Source organism: Neovison vison, chromosome 12, assembly GCF_020171115.1.
Source record: "Neovison vison isolate M4711 chromosome 12, ASM_NN_V1, whole genome shotgun sequence".
NCBI classification, from domain to species: Eukaryota; Metazoa; Chordata; class Mammalia; order Carnivora; family Mustelidae; genus Neogale; species Neogale vison.
Window position 1 is genome coordinate 11,988,779 of NC_058102.1, and position 20,212 is coordinate 12,008,990.

At 51.4% G+C, this 20,212-nt stretch overlaps 1 protein-coding gene across 2 annotated transcripts; it reads right to left on the reverse strand.

The window, feature by feature from the left end:
- Positions 1-6,807: 6,807 nt before the first annotated feature.
- APOL6 (apolipoprotein L6) lies at positions 6,808-16,247 on the reverse strand. Of its 2 annotated transcripts, none has more exons than XM_044227013.1 (5): positions 15,797-16,247; positions 13,257-13,365; positions 11,162-11,282; positions 8,463-9,294; positions 6,808-7,626 (listed from the first exon to the last, which is right to left on the reverse strand). In XM_044227013.1, exons 2-5 carry the CDS (start codon positions 13,354-13,356, stop codon positions 7,474-7,476), a joined length of 1,206 nt encoding a protein of 401 aa, XP_044082948.1. In that variant the 5' UTR covers positions 13,357-13,365; positions 15,797-16,247; the 3' UTR covers positions 6,808-7,473. The 2 variants fall into 2 exon arrangements, with proteins under 2 accessions (XP_044082948.1, XP_044082947.1); XM_044227012.1 differs by having other exon boundaries at positions 13,257-13,386.
- Positions 16,248-20,212: the final 3,965 nt, after the last annotated feature.

Sequence of the window (20,212 nt, forward strand, 5' to 3'; positions counted from 1 at the left end):
TGAAAAAGAGAAAGAGAATTGCCGTTTATCTAGTTTTAAAAAAAAATCCATTCGTGTCACGCACGAGTAAGCTGTGTTCATTCAGGGGTCCCAAACTCTGTCCTTCTTTCCTTTCCTTTTCTTTTTGTTTCCTTTTCAAAAGATTTTATTTACTTATTTGAGAGAGAGAGCACAAGCAGGGTGAAGGGCAGAAGGAGAAGCAGGCTCATGGGGCTCCATCCCAGGACTCTGGGATCATGACCTGAGCAGAAGGCAGACGTTTAACGAACTGAGCCACCCAGGTTCCCCTCTGTCCCTCTTTTCTTAAAATGATGTTGATCCACCTTCAGGACCAAGAGATGGTACCAGAGAGGGGCCAACCCTGAATTCCTCAGACTTGTCTGTGGGTTCCAAGACGCATCACCACGGTGAATGTCTTCATCCCAGAAGCATCCCTGTGGTTTTAGAATCACATACTCAAACCATGGCTTCACTTGAAGAAAGATGGTAGACTTTATAAACAATCATTTTTAAAAGGAATGGAGGCAGAGGAGTTGGCCGAGGAGCTGCCGGTCAAGCTGGAAACAGGCACCTGCCCACAAAAACCCAAAAGGTGGTTGGAGGGGGGTGGGGGGGGGCACGGGCTGCTGACCTCCCTGGGAATCCAGCTGGGCAGAAGCCACCTTCAGGGGAAGTCTCGCCAGAAACCTGCCTCTGGGGTGGTGTTGAAGTCACTGGGATGGATCCCCACTGACTTTCATCTGGTGGCTGAGCTCCACGAGGACCAGGAAAGGAGCTCACGCCAGAGCGGGGAAGCGATGCCTGCTGTGCGCCCTCTACCGACAAAGCTTAACATGCAGCCCGTTAACGAAGGAAACCGTCAGAAGCCCAGCACTCCAGGTGGGTTTGGAGCTGAATCGCGGTGTTGATGACGGGCACAGGGACAAGATGCTAACAGTTGTGAATCTGGGTGAAGGTCTCTGAGAGTTCCTTGTACTATGCTTGAACTTTCCTGCACGTCTGGAATTATTCCTATGTTTAAGCACTTAAAGAACCCGTTTAGCTGAAAACCAAAATAAAACGTTGGGGAGGATGACTTTTTGACTTTAAAAACGGCATTGGACTCCAGAAGAGAAACTGATTTTGGACTTCTTTGATTTGTTTGGACTTTAAAAGATTTTGGTCTCTTTGAACTGTCCTCTCGTGCGGACAACACAATTCCATTTCAGACTCTTTGAAGTTCTAATTTGCAAGGAGATCAAATTTTAATATTTTTTCCTAGATATTTGCAATGGAAGGGGGTTTACAAGCAATGTGGGGGTTCTCGTTGTTGACTCTTTACTGTTGGACTATCTTTATGCTAAATCTTGATCTCACTGCACAATCTTTGAAGAGGTATATTCGACAGGGTTTGCTATCTCTTGGCATGGGAAATGGGGAAATTCTGGTTATAGGAAGAACTTGGAGTTAATTAATTAATGTTTTGATCTGACCCATTCCCAAACCTTTTGTCAGCTAGCTTCATACGGCCCACCAGCAGACCCAGGATGACCCAGGCAGAAGTGGTTGGTACAGAGGGAACAGACAGGCGAAGCTGAGAGCAGGTATCTTTTATTGGATGGTTGTTTGCCATCTGCTGACTATGGACTTGACCAAAAAACCCACCGCTTATTTATTTATTTATTTATTTATTTAAAGATTTTATTTATTTATTTGAGAGAGAGACAGTGAGAAAGAGCATGGGCCAGGAGAAGGTCAGAGGGAGAAGCAGACTCCCCATGGAGCTGGGAGCCTGATGCGGGACTCGATCCCGGGACTCCAGGATCACGACCTGAGCCGAAGGCAGTCGTCCAACCAACTGAGCCACCCAGGCGTCCCAAACCCACTGCTTATTTAAAAGATGTTTAGAAGTATGGGGCGCCTGGGTGGCTCAGTCAGTTAAGCATCTGCCTTCAGCTTAGGTCATAATCCCAGGGTCCTGGGATCAAGGGCCTTGTTGGACTCCTTGCTCCGTGGGGAGCCTGCTTCTCCCTCTCCCTCACTTGTGCTCTCTCACACTCTCTTTCTCTCTCAAATAAATAAAATCTTAAAAAAAAAAAAAGGTTAGAAGTAGTGGAAGGATCACTTATTCTCTTAGTCCTATTTCCATGTAGAGGAATTCCATCCAAGTAAAGCTCCAGGCCTCTTTCCACCCTTGAGCAAGTTATATGGTGGACAAGTTGGTCAGAAGGAAATGCCATGAATTTGAGGTCCTCTGGCCTTCCAGGGCACTCAATATCTGTGCTCCTAAGCTTACAGGGTTGGCCCAAGGTTGTCCAGTACTGTGCATGGCAAGGGGTGAGGCCATCTAATTGAGGAGTGAAGTAGAAGCAAGCCAGCTTGGGTATGCAACCCAAAGTCACTTCCTCCAACAACTCTAATCAAGCTGATACTTTCATCTCCACCTGCCTGACTCTGGTCTATATCTTCTTTGGCTCTGGGTCTTCGGATAGAGCCCCACGTTGGATTCCCTGCTCAGCAGGGAGTCTGCTTCTCCCTCTCCCTCTGCCCCTTCCCGCCCCCCACTAGTACTCTCTTATGCGCTCTCTCTCAAATGAATAAATAAAATCTTGTAAAAATTTTTCCGTAGGCACATTTAAAAGAACAGGTGGAACTGATTTTAAAAATACATTTAAGTTAATGCAATCTGTTCAAAATGTCATGCAATCTGTCCAAAATGTTATCATTTCTACATGTGACCAATTAAAATTATTAGCAGGATTTTTTAAAAAAGATTTTATTTCTTTATTTGACAGAGAGAGAAAGATCACAAGTAGGCAGAGAGGCAGGCAGATCGAGAGAGAGGGAAGCAGGCTCCCTGCCGAGCAGAGAGCCTGATGCAGGGCTCGATCCCAGGACCCTGGGATCATGACCTGAGCCGAAGGCAGAGGCTTTAACCCACCAAGGCACCCAGGCGCCCTCGGATTTTTTTTTTTTTTTAAAATAGACTCCACAGCCAGCATGAGGCCCAATACGGGTCTTGAACTCACGACCCAGAAATCATGACCTGTGCCGAGATCAAGAGCTGGACACAACCACTGAGCCCCACTGACACCCCATTAATTGGACATTTAATGTATTTTGTACACTCTGCCTTTGAAATCCAGTGGGTATTTTATACTCAGAGCACATCCTAACTTGGACTTGCCACATCTCAAGTGCTCAATAGCCACATGGCTAGCGGCCGCCATATTGAACAGGACTGGACTACATGGTCTTGCCTATCAGGGAAAGAAAGCTAGTTTTCCACCGTAATTTTGTCTAGGTGAATTACAACTCTGAATTAAGGTTATCTCTCCCTTCCTCCTCCTCCCTGCAAACACACATCTTTTTCATTTTCTCAAGAGACCAAGAAAGGGTTCAAATCACTTTCTGATACTCTTTCTGCCAGAGAGCTATTTCTTGAAATATAACCTGTGTATCCACTAGAACATGTGGCCATTTGGTTCTCTTTCAGCTCAAAGTTAGATTTTAGACCCAGGGGACTGTGATGTACAGATGACCATATTTCACATTTCATCACGAATTCAAGGGCCTCCTGGAGCTCATTGTTAAGGGTGGACCTCAGTGAGCTGGGGTGACATGGGAAGGCCCCTTGAGGCCACCCCCAACTAGTCTGGGTTTCTGAAACCTAATCAGAGCCCCTCCCGCATCCCAGGGGACTTGGGGTTTAGCTTACTGACGGAGACTCCTAATTTCCTTCTAGTGGGGTGGGGGGCAGGGCATGAGCAGGATGGTTGATCTCCTTTTCGCTGCTGTCACCGACCTCAGAAGAGGCAGGACAAATTCACCAGCCACTTTGGAAGGCCCAGCATTTTGGAAAAGCCTGGAGCTTGTGTCCATGGCGGCATCGAGGGGCACCTGACAGCTGTTGCCTCCGTTCTCATCTAACCGTGCGATCCTGCGCGTTTTCTCTGACAGAGAGATAACATCTCAGATCCCATCGGCTTCTCGGGACTCCTGGGCCCCCCACAAAGAACCGCGCTCAAGCTGTTAGAGAGAGCACAGGAGTCGGGTGGGGTCCCCCTGAGCAGCACAGATGGCCAGCCGTGGCAAGGATGGACATTTCTGTCACGTGTGCCCACAGCGGGCACTGCACCTGCACGCCTGCGCCGAGCCCCGGGTTTCACTCCGGCCTCACCTCGGGGCTCACGCACCAGAACGCGGACACCGAAGCAGGCAACCGAGGGTCGCAGGCGGCTCTCCGATCTCCACTCTAACTCAGTCTTTTCCGTTTCCTCCCAGACAGTCCGGGGAAGAAACGAAAGCCCCCGCGGAGGGACGCCCTGTACTGAGCCCGGGATGATTATGGAGAGCGCGCCTTTGACGCCGTGAGGATGCTCGTGCACGATATTAAACGTGGAGAAACTGTTTCTTCACTTCCTGTGGACGCACAACGAACACACCTTTTAGAACCGCTGGAAGGCAGAAGGAGAGGCTTATTGGAGCCGGAGTCGGGAAGGACAGCGACCGGGAAGCCTCTTCACAGGGGAAGAGCGCGCTCCGGAGTATGAACCGTGTCTACAGGGGTTCCGCCTTCCTTACATCTTGTCAAAGCTCTAACCATGACAGATTCGCATGCAGGCAGGAATCCCGGGTTTACCAGAAAGGAATGCGGGCACGAGGAGCCGTGAAGGGCATCTCAAGGACAAGATGGCTTTCCTGCCCGCGGCGGGTTCGCATAGCAGGTGTACGCGGCAGGGCGCATGCGCGGAGGGCCCTGAATCAGGCTTCTGATGGGAACCGTCTCTACACGGTCATGTTGACTTGGAAATCTAAAGAGGCTTCCCACGTATCTCAGGCCTTCAGAGGGTTTTTCTGTCCTCTTTCTGCTCATGAAGAACTTCTGAGAGGCAGCGAGAACAGCAAAAGCAGGAAGCGCTGTGGCTTGGACGTGGCATGGCGACCGTCTAACCCCCGCAGTGGGAAGGGGTGGGAAACGGGACCGGCGGGCTGTGGCCTGAAATGGGGACAATGGCTCCCTTTCCCCTCCACTCTTTAAATCTTTCCTGTTTCCCATGATATATTTCACTGCTGTATTGGGGGGGGGTAGGTAGAGACTCTCCCTTTCCCTTCATAGGGTCCTTCTTTATCCAGGGACCCCAATTTAGGGAATTTATTTTTAAAAAAAGAAGTAATAATCATGCAACAAGCATTTGGCACACAGTCATTTTACCACTATGCATAAAAAATTTTATTTTATTTTATTTATTTGACAGACAGCGATCGTAAGTAGGCAGGGAGGCAGGCAGAGAGAAAGGGGGAGGCAGCCTCCCCGGAGAGCAGAGAACCCGACTCAGGGCTCCATCCCAGGACCCAAGGATCATGACCTGAGCTGAAGGCAGAGGCTTTAACCCACCGAACCACCCAGGTGCCCCTGCATAAAAATTTTTTGAAATAATTTGGGGCACCTGGGTGGCTCAGTGGGTTAAGCCACTGCCTTCGGCTCAGGTCATGATCTCGCATCCCGGGATCGAGTCCGGCATCGGGCTCTCTGCTCAGCAGGGAGCCTGCTTCCTCCTCTCTCTCTCTCTCTGCCTGCCTCTCTGCCTACTTGTGATCTCTCTCTGTCAAATAAATAAATAAATAATCTTAAAAAAAAAAAAAAAAAAAAGAAATAATCTAAATGTTCCTGAAAGAGGTGGGCAATCAGTGCAGCCCGGGCTGCTCTTCATCTCCTGCCTCCTTTCTCCATTCGCGGACCCTACAGGGACCCTACAGCGCCTACCGCTCAGGCCAGCCTCCGGCACAGTCAAGGCATGTGAACCAGTCCTGACCAATCAGGCTCCTCTGCTCTTGGGAGCACCCAGCTGGAAGGACGGCATCGGGGTGCAGGAGGGGGTGGGGGAAGGGAGTTGTTGGGGGGGCTCTTTTCTGAACCTGATGAGGCGTGTCATCAGGTTGCCATGGAAAGACAAAGACCTGATGACATCATTTTTATCCTCCATCCCGACACACCTGAAACTCGCTCTACCCCTAAGTTGTCTAAGCACAAGAATCTATAACCTCCCTTTTTTGTGTAAGCCAGTTTTAGGTGGCCTTTGGCTACCTAAAATGGAAAGTGATGACTAACACGTGTCTAATTTAAATGATTGTATATATAATCAAGAGAATATTTTGTAACATAAAAAAAAATCAGTAAAAAGTGAAATAGAGAATGGTAGGAAAATATTGCCAAGTGGAAACAGCAACATGGAAAGTTCTAGATCTGAGGGCAAATGAGGGAATTGAGAATGAGAGAGAGAAAACTCTGGGTTGTAGGAAAAAAACTAGTATGAATCTTGAGGGAGGGTCCCCAGTGGGCAGTCTCAGGACAAGTATGGAAGGCTTGAACACTTGAACACCCCAAAGCAAGAGAAGCACAGGATCGAATTCTATACCAGACTGCCAACAATCATCACCGTTGGTTCATGCATTATTTCTAATCCTTATGCGGTGCCTGGGTGGCTCAGTCAGTTAGGAGTCTGCCTTTGGCTCAGGTCATGATCCCAGAGTCCCAGGATCGAGCCCCACTTTGAGGTCCCTGATCAGCGGGGAGTCTGCTTCTCTTTCTCCCACTCCCCCTGCTTCTGCTCTCTCTCACTCTCTCAAAATAAATAAATAAAATCTTTTTTAAATTTTCAAAAATAACCCTTATGTTTTACTTAAATTTTATTTACTGAATTTTATTTTATTATTTTTTAAAGATTTTATTTATTTATTTGATAGAGAGCACAGAGGGGGAGTGGCAGGCAGAGGGAGAAGCAGACTCCCCCCTTGAGCAAGGAGCCAAGGGATCATGACCTTAACTGAAGGCAGACGCTTAATCAACTGAGCCACCCGGTGCCCCTGCCTGAATTTTTAAAACTTGAATTTAATGTCCATGCACTGCTTTCAAAATAGCTAAAACATAAGAAAGAAGTAGGTTGAAGACAGGTGATTTGGGAAGCCTGGCGAGGTCTTCGCTGATTCCAAGGACATCCCAAGTTGGTCTGAACTTGGGGAGGAGCGGAGGGCTCCTGGGCCTCTCTCCTTCCGGGTGGAATCTGGATGGAAGCGGGTTCCAGTGAGTGCAAACCCCGGTCTCACCCAGCGTTACCTCTGATGGGGGAGGAAGGAGCACAGCAGGCAGCCGGGGCCACGGAAAGGTGAGCTTGAGGTGTCCCTCACCTCAGGGACCCTCTTGTCCTGTCCTCTGCGTGGGATATAGAGCCCACACGAATCACTACACGCTTCATGAAGACCTACTGTGTGCACGTGAGAGAGTGGGGCACAGGAGAAGCAGTGGGAATGAGGCGGCGCCCGAGCAAAGGGATTGGGGACAGTGAAGAAGGAATGTGGCGAAGGACAGGCAGGACAGGCAGACCTCGCCACACTCACTCCCGGACGGCGCCCTCAGGCCCCAGTTGGACCTCCTGGCGGCTGAGTCTCCAGGTATCGCCTCTGCCAATCCAGCCTGTCCCGTCCCTGTTCCCTTTAATTCTGCTCAGAGGCGCCTGGACTCAGCCCGCCGTAATCCTCTCCTGTCACCTGGGGTCCCGCTTCCCCACGCCTGTCTGGGGACTGAGCCAGAGACCCTGGGGCTCCGCCTGAAGATGAGATCCTGGGCCTTTCCTCTTGCAAGAGGTTCTGTAAAAAAACAAAAACACCAGTCACTGGAGGGCTTCCGAGGGCTCGGGGCAGCCTGGTGGGCGGCTCTGTGTGCCTCCTCTGCCGGCAGGCTTCCTGGCTTGGTATCCTGACTCCGCCATCCCCAGCTGCGAGCCACAGAAGCTCCCGGGCTCCGACAGCTGGGGCTGGCCTGGCAGAATTTCTCCTAGTCCTGGAGGCTCCAGCCAGTTGGGTTTCTGGTGGGCCCTCCCCCCAGCTCTGCAGGCAGACACCTTCTGGCGTGTCCTCTCATGGACTTTCCCTCTGTGTGGGCTCAGGCAGAGAGAGAGAGAGAGAACGCCCTCCTGTATTCCCTCCTCCTCTGAGAAGGACACCAGTCTCACAGGATCACCCCTTCCTAGGACTCGAGTCAGTCCCAGTTGTAGCCCCACTGGGGCTGACGGCTTCGACCTGTGAAGGTTCGGGCACTCATTTCTGTCTGCGACACTCCCTGTGGCTCAGTGGCTTCTTCTGCACACCTGGGAGGACCCTGTTTCCAGCACATGGATCTCCAGGAGCATTGAGACAGAAATAGAAACCATGACCAGGTCTGTCCAAAACAGGTGCCATCGAGAGGTCCCTGATGTCATTTGGACGCCCCCTTCCCGGACCACCAGGTGTGCCACATCCTCAGGAACATCCAAGAAAACCATACACACACACACACACACACACACACACACACACACACGCCGGCTCCCTTAACAACCTCTCCTTCAATCTTGGTGCCCCTAAGCCCCGGTTAGTTCTCCCCGGTTAGTTCTCCCCCCCACCCCTCCCTCCAGCCCTACCCACGAGGGATGAGGCAGTGTCACCTGCTGCTGGAGGCTCTCGTAGAGTTGGGTGAGTTCTGTCAGCTGGTCTTCCAGCTCCCGAGCATGGGCCCTCAGCTCTTCCGCCATCTTGGTTCCTGCTCCTTCCTTCAGTTGCCTCCAGTCGCTCAGGAGGGTGACCACGTTGTGGCAGAGGAAGAAGCCAGTCACAGCACCACACAGCACGCGAGCACTTTTCTTTACCAGCACCCCTGTGCCCTTAAAGACCCTTTGCACCTGACTGCTCCTTCGGGCCGAGAGTTGGCCGGTGGTCAGGAGACGCTTGGCGGCAGTGGCCAGACGCGGGTGGGCTCTGACCACCTGAAAGGCACGGATGTTCCTCTTGACATCCCTGATGTTACTTCCGCAGCTGAAGGCCTTCTTTCCGACACTTATGGCGTGGAAGACCTTTTCCTGAGCCTCCGTGACCTCGTGGTCACAGGTGGGCACTAGGCTGCTGGCCCGGGTTCGAGCTTCTTGATTCTGGAAGTGTTCCATAACGTCGGTGAAGATGCTGGTGAGGCTGGCTGCTGTCCCCAGAGCTTTACCAGCGGCAGAGAGCATGAGACTTCCTCCTATTGTTGCTGGCGCGAGGACCAGACCCAGGATGCTCATGGCGTCGGAGACCACAGTGACGGAGGTGGCCACCATGTTGGTCTTGGTGACTGTTTTGTGGGCTGTGTCGATGTTGTCTGCAAGGGCATAGAGCTCTCTAATTTCCACTTCTAGCTCCTCTTTGAGGATGGGAAACTCCTCCAAAATTATCATTTCTTCAGCCGACAGGTCTCTATCTTGCTGCTGCACACCTTCACACAGAAGAATGTCCTCCTGGTCCCTGTGGGTGAGCAAAATAAAGGTTTTGCTTAAGTCTCTCAGATGGGAAAGTCACATTCTCAGTCGGGCCCATCGCGGTTTCTGGATGTTCTTGTCAGTCTTGAATCCTTCCTTCCTCTCCCTGATACCCCTGTCACCTCTCACCGGACCATGGGGGAGCATTGTTGGGAGCCGTAGCTTCTATGAAGAGAAGAAACACATAAAAGGGGTTTCTGGAGGGACAAATGGGAGAAACAGAGCCTTGCCTAAGAGATGGAGAAGGTAGATTAGACCCGAGGGGCGTGTGCAGCTTTGTTCAAAGAGACTGACACCCAGGAGGGGCGGTGAGGGAATGCTGAGAACGGAGGCAAGATGAAGAAGCTGGGACTAATGGGGGGACTGGGACCTTGAGTTCGGCTTCTGCGGTGGCCTCTGCCTCCTCCTGGGGTTGAACACTGAGAGGGTTGAGGTAAATTATCACTAATATTCCGAAGGTTCTCCTCGGCACTTGGCCACCTTTATTGGACGACTCAAGCAGATAGGATGGGTCCTTCATGGAAGATGTCAGGGACAAAGGGCCTCTCTTCCCCGGGGTCTCACAGTACAAAGTATTAAGGGATCTTCGTCACCCCAGCGGAGTTTGGCCTTTGTGGGACAGCAGTGTCGGGGAAGAGCAAGTCTATTCCTCTGGGCACTTTCCTCATGCCGAGGACCATTGGTGCATCTCCAGGGTGAGAGCTTAGGAGGCCTGGCGATGGCATTCACCGGCCTAGAGGAGAGAATCAGAACCGGAAGGAACCCCAGGGTCCAAGCTACTGCCTTTACTTGTCATCAGAGGGAACAGAAGCCCAGAGAGGAAAGGTGACTCACCCAAAGGGACGCGCAAGGTGGAGATGGAGCTTGGAGCCCACCGCCCCCCTGGGTTGCTTCTCTCTCCTCTGTCAGCCGATGTCAGGAGTTCCCCACCAGAGGCTATATGCATATACCTTTCAATCTCTCTGTCTCTTCACACACACACACACACACACACACACACACACGTAATCTCTCAATGGAAAAGGTGAAAAACCAAATATACTTCCAAGGAAACCCCTTAGCGATAGTAACGAGCTTACCCAGGCCCCGTGATCAGTTATTCACCTGCTGTAAATCAGTTCACAGCGCAGAAGGCTGCCGGGGGCTTGCAGGGCAAAGGGGGAGGGATGAAGGCCAGGAGAGGGGACACTGCTGAACACTCCTACCCTTTACGGATGCCACAGTCCGGCCATCCCTGCCCTTGTGTTTCCTCAGGGTGAGTGGGGACAAGGAGACAAAAGGACAAGGAGGTGCAGGAACAGACAGCCCCACTTTGTGTCCCCAGGCAAGTTTTGTCTTTAGCGTGGTTGAGAGAGAACAGGTGCTTCTGGGCTTCTTGTGCTTTTGAATGAGCCCAAACGTCTCCGATGTGGACTTTCCGCCACTGCGCTTCCTCACGGGGCCCCAGGGCCGGCTGACAGGTGCAGCGTGGCCGTCCCCCTCCAGGAGGCACCGCCTCGCAGACAGCTTCCCGGCTCACTCAGCGGACTCAAGTTGATTGTCTACATTGTACTCAAACCTGGGGGAGGGGGGTGTTGTCTGTAGAGCGGCCCCCGGGGCCAGACCCCTTCCATGCAGTGACACCAGCGGGCTCTTTCGGTAACGGCTGCACCCACGCGGGCCCCACCCCAGAAGCGGGGCAGTTTCTGCCCCTCCAGGCTTACTGCCCGATGTCGGGCACCTGAAGGATCCGGCCTTCTCTTCAAAATATGCAGCTTGGCCGTGGAGTATTCGTTCCCCTGTGGATAGCAGGAGGATGCCTGCAGCGTTTCAGCCGGAGCCGCCCTCCGCAGGGACAAAGCCCTCCCCTTTACCTCGGGCATTCCATCCCTGCCTCGTCGTCCAGAGGCTCCTGCCACCCCAAAGTTGAGCTGTTTTGGTCCATGGGAAGATTAGAGGCGTGCTCACGGGTCACACGACGTTCTGCTTGCACACCTAGAAAACAAGGTTACTGCAGGTGCCAGGAAACCTTGTGAATTTCAAGATTCGCCGCAGGATTTTAGGTTACGTAAAATCAAAATAGTAATGAAATACTGGCAACGTACTAAATATTTGCAAACTACCGCCCGCAGTTGCTTTAGTGCAGTAAACACAGAAAGTCAAATCCTCAGCTCAAGAAACTGTCACGTAGCCATATACCCGAGGAATCACCGCCCTGATCAAGATGTAGGAAAGCGACTTTCTTGGACTCACTCGCAGTTGTAATCACCTCACCACGGGGGCGGTAACCAGTCTTCCATAACCACTGATCAGTTCGCTTGTTCTTAAGCTTCATATAAGTGGAGTAATTTGTTTGTTTGGCCTCTGTCACTCAACTTAATGTGTGTGAAATTCGCTCCTGTTGCGGGTATCACTGGTTGTAAAATGATTGCTATCGAGCATTTCATTCTATAAATACACTGCAGGGTGCCTGGGTGGCCCAGCCGCTTAAGCATCAGACTCTTGATTTCAGCTCAGGTCATGATCTCAGGGGGGTGAGATCGAGCCCTACGTCGGGCTCCAAGCTCAGTGGGGAGTCTGCTTGCCCTTCGCCCTTGGCTCCTCTCTCTTTCTCTCAAATAAACAAATACACTACAATTTGTTGATCTGTTCTTCCGTCGATTGACATGTTTGGGTTGTTTCTGGTCACTGACTATTATGAATGAATTGATTATATTGATTAAAAATCATTTCACAGAACAAGGCAACAACTTACGAGGTCCCTTTGTATAAATTACATTCCAACAGACATTTTAATATTCTATGAATAGTATGAGGACTGCAAAAAAATCCTGCCAGCGCATACAGGTGGGGTCTGAAATCCATCTGCTTGCCAAGTGTTGAGACCTGGGGGCCAGGGATGGGGGGGTGTGTTACGTCTTATCTAGAGAAATGAGCACTTCGATGGGGGTGCGTGCTTGCTTGCACAGAGTTGCTATCCGTTTTTAAAAAGATTTTACTTATTTATTTGAGTTGGAGAGGGCGAAGCAGACTTCCCACTGAGTAGAGAGACCGATGCAGGACTTGAACCCAGGGCCCTGGGATCATGACCTGAGCCAAAGGCAGACACTCAACCAACTAAGCCACCCAGGTGCCCAGTTGTAAAGAAAGTAACCTCAGAGCCATATCCACTTGCAGGCTGGGTGGGCTTTTTCTACTAAGCTCCAGGGCACTGAATGGGCTAGCAGTGGCTTTGATCTAACTTAGATGATTGGAAAAAAGACTCCAGATTTGCAAGACAGGAAGCAAGGAGATCAGTTAGAAGCTGTTGTGGTGGTTAGAGCAAGAGAGGAAAGCCGCTTGGACGAGACTGGCAGAGTAATGAGAGAGACTGTGTTTGCAGGAAGCCCCAGGATTCCTCAGGGTATGTGGGACGTGGGAGAGCAGAGGCCAGGATGACTTCAGGCTGAGTCAAATTTGGGGCATCAAAGACTGTTACAGGGAAGATTTTATTTCCTGAGATGGGAAGGGTCGAGGTTTTCTGGGCAGGAAACAGACTTCAGTTTGGGGTGGGTTAAGTTGGACATGCCCATTAGACATCCAAGCGGTGCTGGATAGAGGATCCCTGTTCTGGCTGGGAGATTCAATCTGGGAGCCATCTGTACAGAAAGTACTTAAAGCCATGAAATTGCATAAGAACCCTAGGAAGAAAGTACTGGTAAAGGTCAAGTGTGGTCCATGACTGAGGTCCGGAGTACCCCGACAGGTAAGCCCAGGAAGAAGACAAGAAAGCAGCAAGAAGTGGAGAAGGAACAGTGGGTGACGTACAAGGAGAACAAAGAATTTGATATTTTGGAAGCCACATCTGGTGTATCTTTGCATTTTTAAATGTTCTGGGAGGTATTCTCCTTCCCATCTTTCTCTTACAAAGACATCCGTGGATTCTGCTTTATCTTCTAATGAAAATGGCTGGGATGGAGGAAAGCTTACCTGGGCAGATTTCAGGGGTCTCTGTTACTGTGAAGCTCAGAAGGGCATCTCTGCTCTTTTCCGTATCCGAAGAACAGGGAGTCTGGCTGGGAAGAGCCATTGTTTTAACCTTCCAGAGGAGGAAACCGACCTATCGTGAATATAGAGACAGTGTGGTAAAGGGGATTTGAAGCTCCCCTCTGCCACTTACCAATTCTGAAATTTCAAGAAAATTAACTCGCTGCTCTGTTTCTTTTTCCTTCTCTGTGAACTAGCTAGGAAAATGCCAACCCCAAATAAATAAATAAATAAATAAATAAATAAATGTTGAGGAAAATACTAACCCCAATAAATAAATGCAGGAGGTCCTACACTTTCTGCAAGTATAAACAGGATAAATATCCTCTATCGAAAGGAAAAGACCCAGATAGCCATTTAGAAAGCAAAACCAACCACATACATGGCTTACAGGAAATAGATCTGAAGCACAGTGACCCAGAAAAGTTAAAACTAGAATAGGCAAAGTCAGAGCAGCCCAGAAAGGTAGCCGTGTCTATGAAGGGTAGGTTAAGGGCTCTATATGGTGAGATTGTTGGGCATCTTAATTCTCACGTTAACCACACAAATCTATACATGGGAGGAAATTGCCTAGAACTAAATACACACATACATACACACATACACACATGGGAGGAAATTGCCTAGAACTAAATACACACATACATACACACACACACACACACACACACACTCCAGTGGGAGTCAAGCTGGTGGACTCTGAATGAGTTGGTGGTTTGTATCAATGTCAATTTCCCAGTTGTGATACCCTAGGACAATGTTGCAAAACCTTACACCAGGGAATCCGAGTAAAGGGGTTACATAGCTTCTCCCTGTATTATTTCTTACAACTGCATGTGAATATACCATTATCTCGAAATGAAAATGTGAAAATACCATAGCATCCACCTATTGGAATGGCTAAAATCCAGAACATCACAACCCTAGATGCTGGTGAGGATAGATACGGAGTGACAGGAACCCTCAGGGATTGCTGGCGAGAAGGCAAAGACACTTTGAAAGACAGTTGCGAATTTCTTAGGAAACTAAACATACCCTGACCATGTGGTCCAGCAATCACATTCCTTGGTATTTACCCAAAGGACTTGAAAACTTGTGTCCACACAAAAATCTGCTCGTAGGTATTTATAGCAACTATATTCGTAATTGCCAAAACTTGGAGAGCACCAAGATATCTTTGAGTAGTGAGTAAGCAAACAGTGGCTCTTCCAGATTGAGGAGTATTACCCAGCACGGTAAGAAAGGAGCTATCAAGCCGTGGAAAGACCTGGGGGAACCTTAAATGCATACGACTAAGTGAAAGTAGCCAGCCTGAAAAAGCTACGTTCTGTGGGATTCCACCAATGGGGCATTCTGGAAAGGCATAATTCTGGGGACAATAAAAAGAGCCGTGGTTGACTGGAGCTGGGGGGAGGGAGTGGTTAATAGAGCACGGAGGATTTTTAGGTCAGGAGACGACTCTTCCAGATTCTGTAATGGTGGATGGACCACGTCATTATTCATTCGCCCACACCCATAAAGTACACAGCACCGAGAGAGAAGCCCAGTGAAACTATGGACTCTGGGATATAATGGTGTGTCAGTGGAAGCTCACCAGCTCTGACATGTGTCCCGCTCTGGTCTGGGATGTTGATGGGGGGAGCTGTGCATAGTGGGGGAGAAGGAGCCAGGGTGTGTATGGGAAATTTGTACTTTCCCCTCACTTTTGCTGTAGATCTAAAACAATTCTAAAATATGAAGTCTAGGGGTGCCTGGGTGGTTCAGTTGGTTAAGTGACTGCCTTTGGCAGTCTGGAGTCTCGGAATCGAATCCCGAATAGGGTTCCCTGCTCAGCAGGGAGTCTGCTTCTCCCTCTGACCCTCCGCCTTCTCATGCTCTCTCTCTCTCATTCTTGCTCTCTCTCAAATAAATAAATAAAATCTTAAAAAAATAAATAAAATATGAAGTCTATTAAAAGAAAAGAAAAGAAAAGAAACGGCAAAACACGCAGATACAGCAGGGAAGCATTCTCCCTTCCCCCTAATAAACCTACAGTCCCGGGAACCCTGCTGGTTGTCTTTGCACTTTGGAAACAAGTCACTCAGCCTCTTTCTTTAGCCATGGATGACCCTCACGGGAAACACGGGTCACCAGCGCGGACTCCTACACTCTGGGGGCCGGCCCTCTGGTCTAGCTCTGGTTCTGGCAGAGGGGAGATGTATTCTGGTCTGTCCTATCCCTTTCGTAATCTTGTTTCCGTTTAAACTTCAAACAGCCCAGGAGCAGCGAGTCCTACTCTGATTTACGATCAAAAAAGTTGAGCTTCAGGCCTTTCCCGAGGCCGGAGCCCTGGCAGGACCGGGACGTGGGTCCCGGTGGCCCTGGTCCCAGATCTTTGTCCCCAGCCAAGTGCCTATAGCCCCCCTCCGCCGCCGCCAGGCTGTCTCGCTGAGGCCTCGGGGGCCCAGGGGGAGAAGGATCCCCACCCCACGCTCTGTCCTCACCTCTCCGGGGCCTCTGGTCTGGCGGGGTGCTGCAGGGGGACCGATGTGCGGCGCAGTCTCCAGCAGGTTCTGCTGGGTTTCCAGCAGGCTCCCCCACCTCGGGGGAAAGCCGGAGCCTCTACTTGGCCTCTTCTCAGTCAGCTGAGAACTTGGATGTGTGCTTTGTGGGCAGAGAAATGACACAAACTGAAACAACACTTCCTGCAAGAGCAGGGCTTGCAGAGAAATGGTTTTCACTTTTGTTTTCCTTGTTTGCCTCCTTCTCTTCTAGCCCTTGTAGTGAAGGAAAGCGGTGAAACCGTAGGCAGAGGCCCCAGCTCCCCGTTGCTCTGTCCTCACCGTGTGCCAGGCGCAAAGACAGTGGGCCAGCAAGGCGAGGACTCGGTCCCCGGCGACCTGTTCCTCACCGGCCCTTGGCCTCGACTCGGCAGCTGTGAAATGGGTATCAAAACAGCTCTTGCGGGGGAAAAACAAAAAAACAGCTCTTGCGGCCCCGAGCTGTGGGGAGGAGCCCCAAGGCGTCACCAGTGGCCGTTGTGGGTGCTGTCACATCGTTCTCCTGCCTTCCGAGCTGGGGGATGGGCCAGGGCTGATGTCTCGAACCTGTAACTGTGAATTGCCGAAGTCGCGGAAGACCGAGACGTGTTTTCGTAATTTGGGTGGTGGAGGGACCTGACCCTGACCCCCCGGGGTGGGGGAGGGGTGGTAAAGACATGGTTTTTGAGTCTCCCGCTTCATTTGCATATTCGTGGCTTCCTGGAGAAATAGTAGCATGTGACCGATCAGGGCGGCAAGGGGGTTGAGAAGCCTTTCTGAAACCTTCCTCTGAATCCAAACCATGGGCAACTCTGAAACACAACGGGCCCCAAAGGTTTGAGATACAGGACTGTGGTCGTGACTCTCCTGCATTACAGCTGGGGAAACTGAGACCCCAGGGCGTGGATGTCAGTGGCTCCCCTGGGGCCACACAGCTAGGAAACGGCAGACCCAGTTCTGGCCTCTGGATCTGTGGGAATGACCTACCGCACCGTCTTGTGCCGAGATCTGTGTCTCCGCGTGTGTGTGTTTGTGGGGGGCCGTGTCATTTGGTCATGCTGATAAGGCAAGAAGACCTGGGTTGTCTCCCCAGCCCTCCCCCACCCTCTTCCAGAGGCCACACTGGGGGCTGCTGGTGGCAGACGGGGTGGCCCAGCCAGCCATCCCTGGCTCTGCAGGGACCCTCGCCTTCCCGGCTCTGCAGGGACCCTCCGGGCAGGGAGGAGGAATGAGGGGCGGACTGCTGAGCTGGGACTTGGAGGGGCCTGAGGCACCATGGAATCCTGGCCTCCTGCACTCTTGACAGAGGCTTTTCCTGGCAATGGACCCAGATGCCGAGGCTTCCCTGGGGACCAGGGGTCCTCCTCGGGGACCAGGCTGGCCACTGGACCAGGGTGGTGTTTACCATAGCAGGGCTGGTGATGCAAGACCCCCAAGAGGCGCGGGGAGAGCAAAATAATGTTACGTGCAGGACATGCCGCTTCTGGGGTGACACAGAAAACATGCGGTTTGTCACCCAGCCAAGTGACTTCATTTTGTAAACCTCACCTCCCCTTCTTCAGGGGCCCCGACCCTGCTGACTACAAACTCACCCGAAGCTCCCTCTGTCTCTTGTGATTTCAAAGACACCGTTTTGGGCAAAGTTGGCTATTCAGCGGGTGAATGTTCAGGCAAATTCGGACCTGAACCGGCCATTAGGGCTTCCTGTGTCCCACCGCCCCACAGGGTGGCAGCTGCCTCAGGCTGGGAAAGACCATCTAGCTGGCTGCTGGCTTGGTGGTGGCCCCTGGGCTCTGGTTTCAGCCACATCCGCCTCCTGCCCACGCGCCCAGGGAGCAAGTGAGGGGCCCACGCCCTGGGCCCACATCCACGTTGCAGGACTTGTTCAGGCCCTTGGGGACCTGCGGGGGGGGCGGTGTGTGTGCAGATAATGAGCTGGGGAGGCCCGAGGGTAGGGGAGGAGGTGGTCAAGCCCTTTTTTTGACCCAAACACACACCACAGGGCCTTCTCTGGCTCCGGCTTCTGCCCTAGGCTTCTCTGCTCCCAGCTGCCTCCTTCCCCACCCCCCCTCACAGACTTTTCTTTCCACTTCTGCCAGAGTGTGACCGTCCTGGGGAGGAGCTGCACCTGAGACACGAACCCTTGCCTTGATGCTCCTGTCCCCCCTTCCGCCTGTTGCTCTCCCAGTCCCACATCCCCTTTCTGTAGGGACTTCTCTAAGGCCAGGTCTGCACCCCCTGACCCCAACATCCTGATGATTTCTTGTTCTTTGTTATTCCTTGAGAGATTGGCAGCCAAGGGGGTTGGGGAGGGAGACATCACACAGTTCAAGGGAACTATACATGCTCTCGTCAAAGGCTTGGAGAGTTTCTGTTACCAAACACACCAGCCAGCGCCTCCCTTTTGTGACCTGAATGAGGATGGTAGGAAAGCCAGCCAGTTAGTCAGTCTGATGTTCGGAATCAGGCCCTGTAGGTTGCCGGGCCCACTGGGGACCTGGCTCCGGTCCCTGGTGCTGGAGAATTAGGGAGCTGACAGCCAGACACTTCTGGGCTGCCTGGAGCTGTGGTTTGATTAAGTTTTTCTAACACAAGCCCTAGAGATTGATTCAGGCTAATGTAACTTAAGAATGTTCTGGAACACCCCCGAGGCAGCTCCAGCTTCAGAGGTGCGGCGGACCCAGCAGGCCTAGGAGAGGACAGGGAGCAGGCCGCCAGCAACCCACCCCCAGGAGGACACCTCAGGAGGCTCGATCCGTCGCAACTCAGCCACCTGCCCCTTCTCGTCCATTGTGATCCTTTGAGAGAAACTGGTTGGCCCAGCGGAGGTCACCGGGTGTGTTTTGGGGCGTGGTTTGGTCCTTCGGGGGTTGCTATAGCAAAACACTGCAGACCGGACGGCTTGTCAACAACAGACACTAATTTCTCACCATCGTGGAGGTCAGAAGTCCGAGCTCCCGACACCAGCAAGGGCGGGTTCTGGTGAGGACCCACTGCGGGGTTGCACACTGCTGACTTCTCCTGCACTCACCTGTGGAAGAGACCAGGGAGCTGTGTGGGGGGGTCTCTTAGAAGGGTACCCATCCCGCTGCTGAAGTGTCTACTCTCGTGACCTGTTCACCTTCCAAAGGCCCCACCTCCAAATACTATCTCATGGGGTGTAGGATTCCAACCCGGGAATCTGGAGTCGGGGGCATAGACACTTGGGCTCTACAGGCTGGGAGGTACAGTTAGTGTGCTTTTTGGTCAGTGTGCCCACCAGAACCCTATGCGGTAGAGCAGAGGCAGTTACCCAAAGGAAGGGGGCGCTGTTCCTAGAATCGGCCAAGAAAGGATGCTGGACAGGCAAAAGCAACAGGTGTCCTCTGTATCCCAACCTTTGCACTGTGCTCCCCGCACACCCCCCACACACCCTCCCTCCAGGTTTAGGACTAAAGAAGTCCTTATGAGATGGGACAATCCAGATAGAGCTCTGGATGTCACTGCTTCTCCCCAAGAGCTGTACCAGAAGTCACATCCAGGGGTTGTATCTGCTGGCAATGATCTACCCAATGGACCCAGGGTTTCTGGGCTTCTTTCATTCTATCACAACCCTTATCGACATTCTCCAGCCTATGACCTCAGCGGTAAATCTAACCACCCCTAGTAGATAATAAAAGGAATGAGGAGAGGGAAGAAAAATTCTGAAAAATCATGCTGACATATCAAGCAGGGGGTTGCAATCTTTGGGTGATAATCTTTATGAAACTGGCATTCATGATATTGTTGCCAGCTTCAAAAATAGTAAAAATGATGGCAGTGATCATTACAGCTTGAATTTACCGAGCACTTGCAGTGTGCCAGATGCTGTTCCAAGGGCTTCACAAGAACTAGCTCAAGGTCATGGTGGGTATTTGTGACTTTCCTCCTAATTACCCATTGTTTTATCCCCTTGTCTTCAGCCAGCTCCTCACCAAGTTGGAGTCCTTTCCGAAGGGCAGACCCTAAGCTTCTCATGTCCCGGAATCGGGGACGGGGGGAGGTAGCCTTCCAGCAGCTTCCCCCTAGCCATGGTAGGGCAAGCGGGCATGTACCCCCCTCCCCACAGCACCCAGGGCATGTTAGCAATGGTCCTGCTTCCTTTGATGAACACAGTCAACCACCTTTGTCAACAACAGTCCCCCCAAACAGTCTAGAGTCCCTCAAAAAGGTAAAATGCCATCAGTGGGTGAGTAGACGCATTAATCATGGCATATACATACAATGGAATATCATTCACCATAAAAAGGAATAAAATACCAACACATGCTATAATATAAATGAACCCCCAAACATCTTCTGCTGCTAAATGAAGGAAACCAGGCACCAAAGGCCACATGTTGCATGATTCCTTTTCCGTGA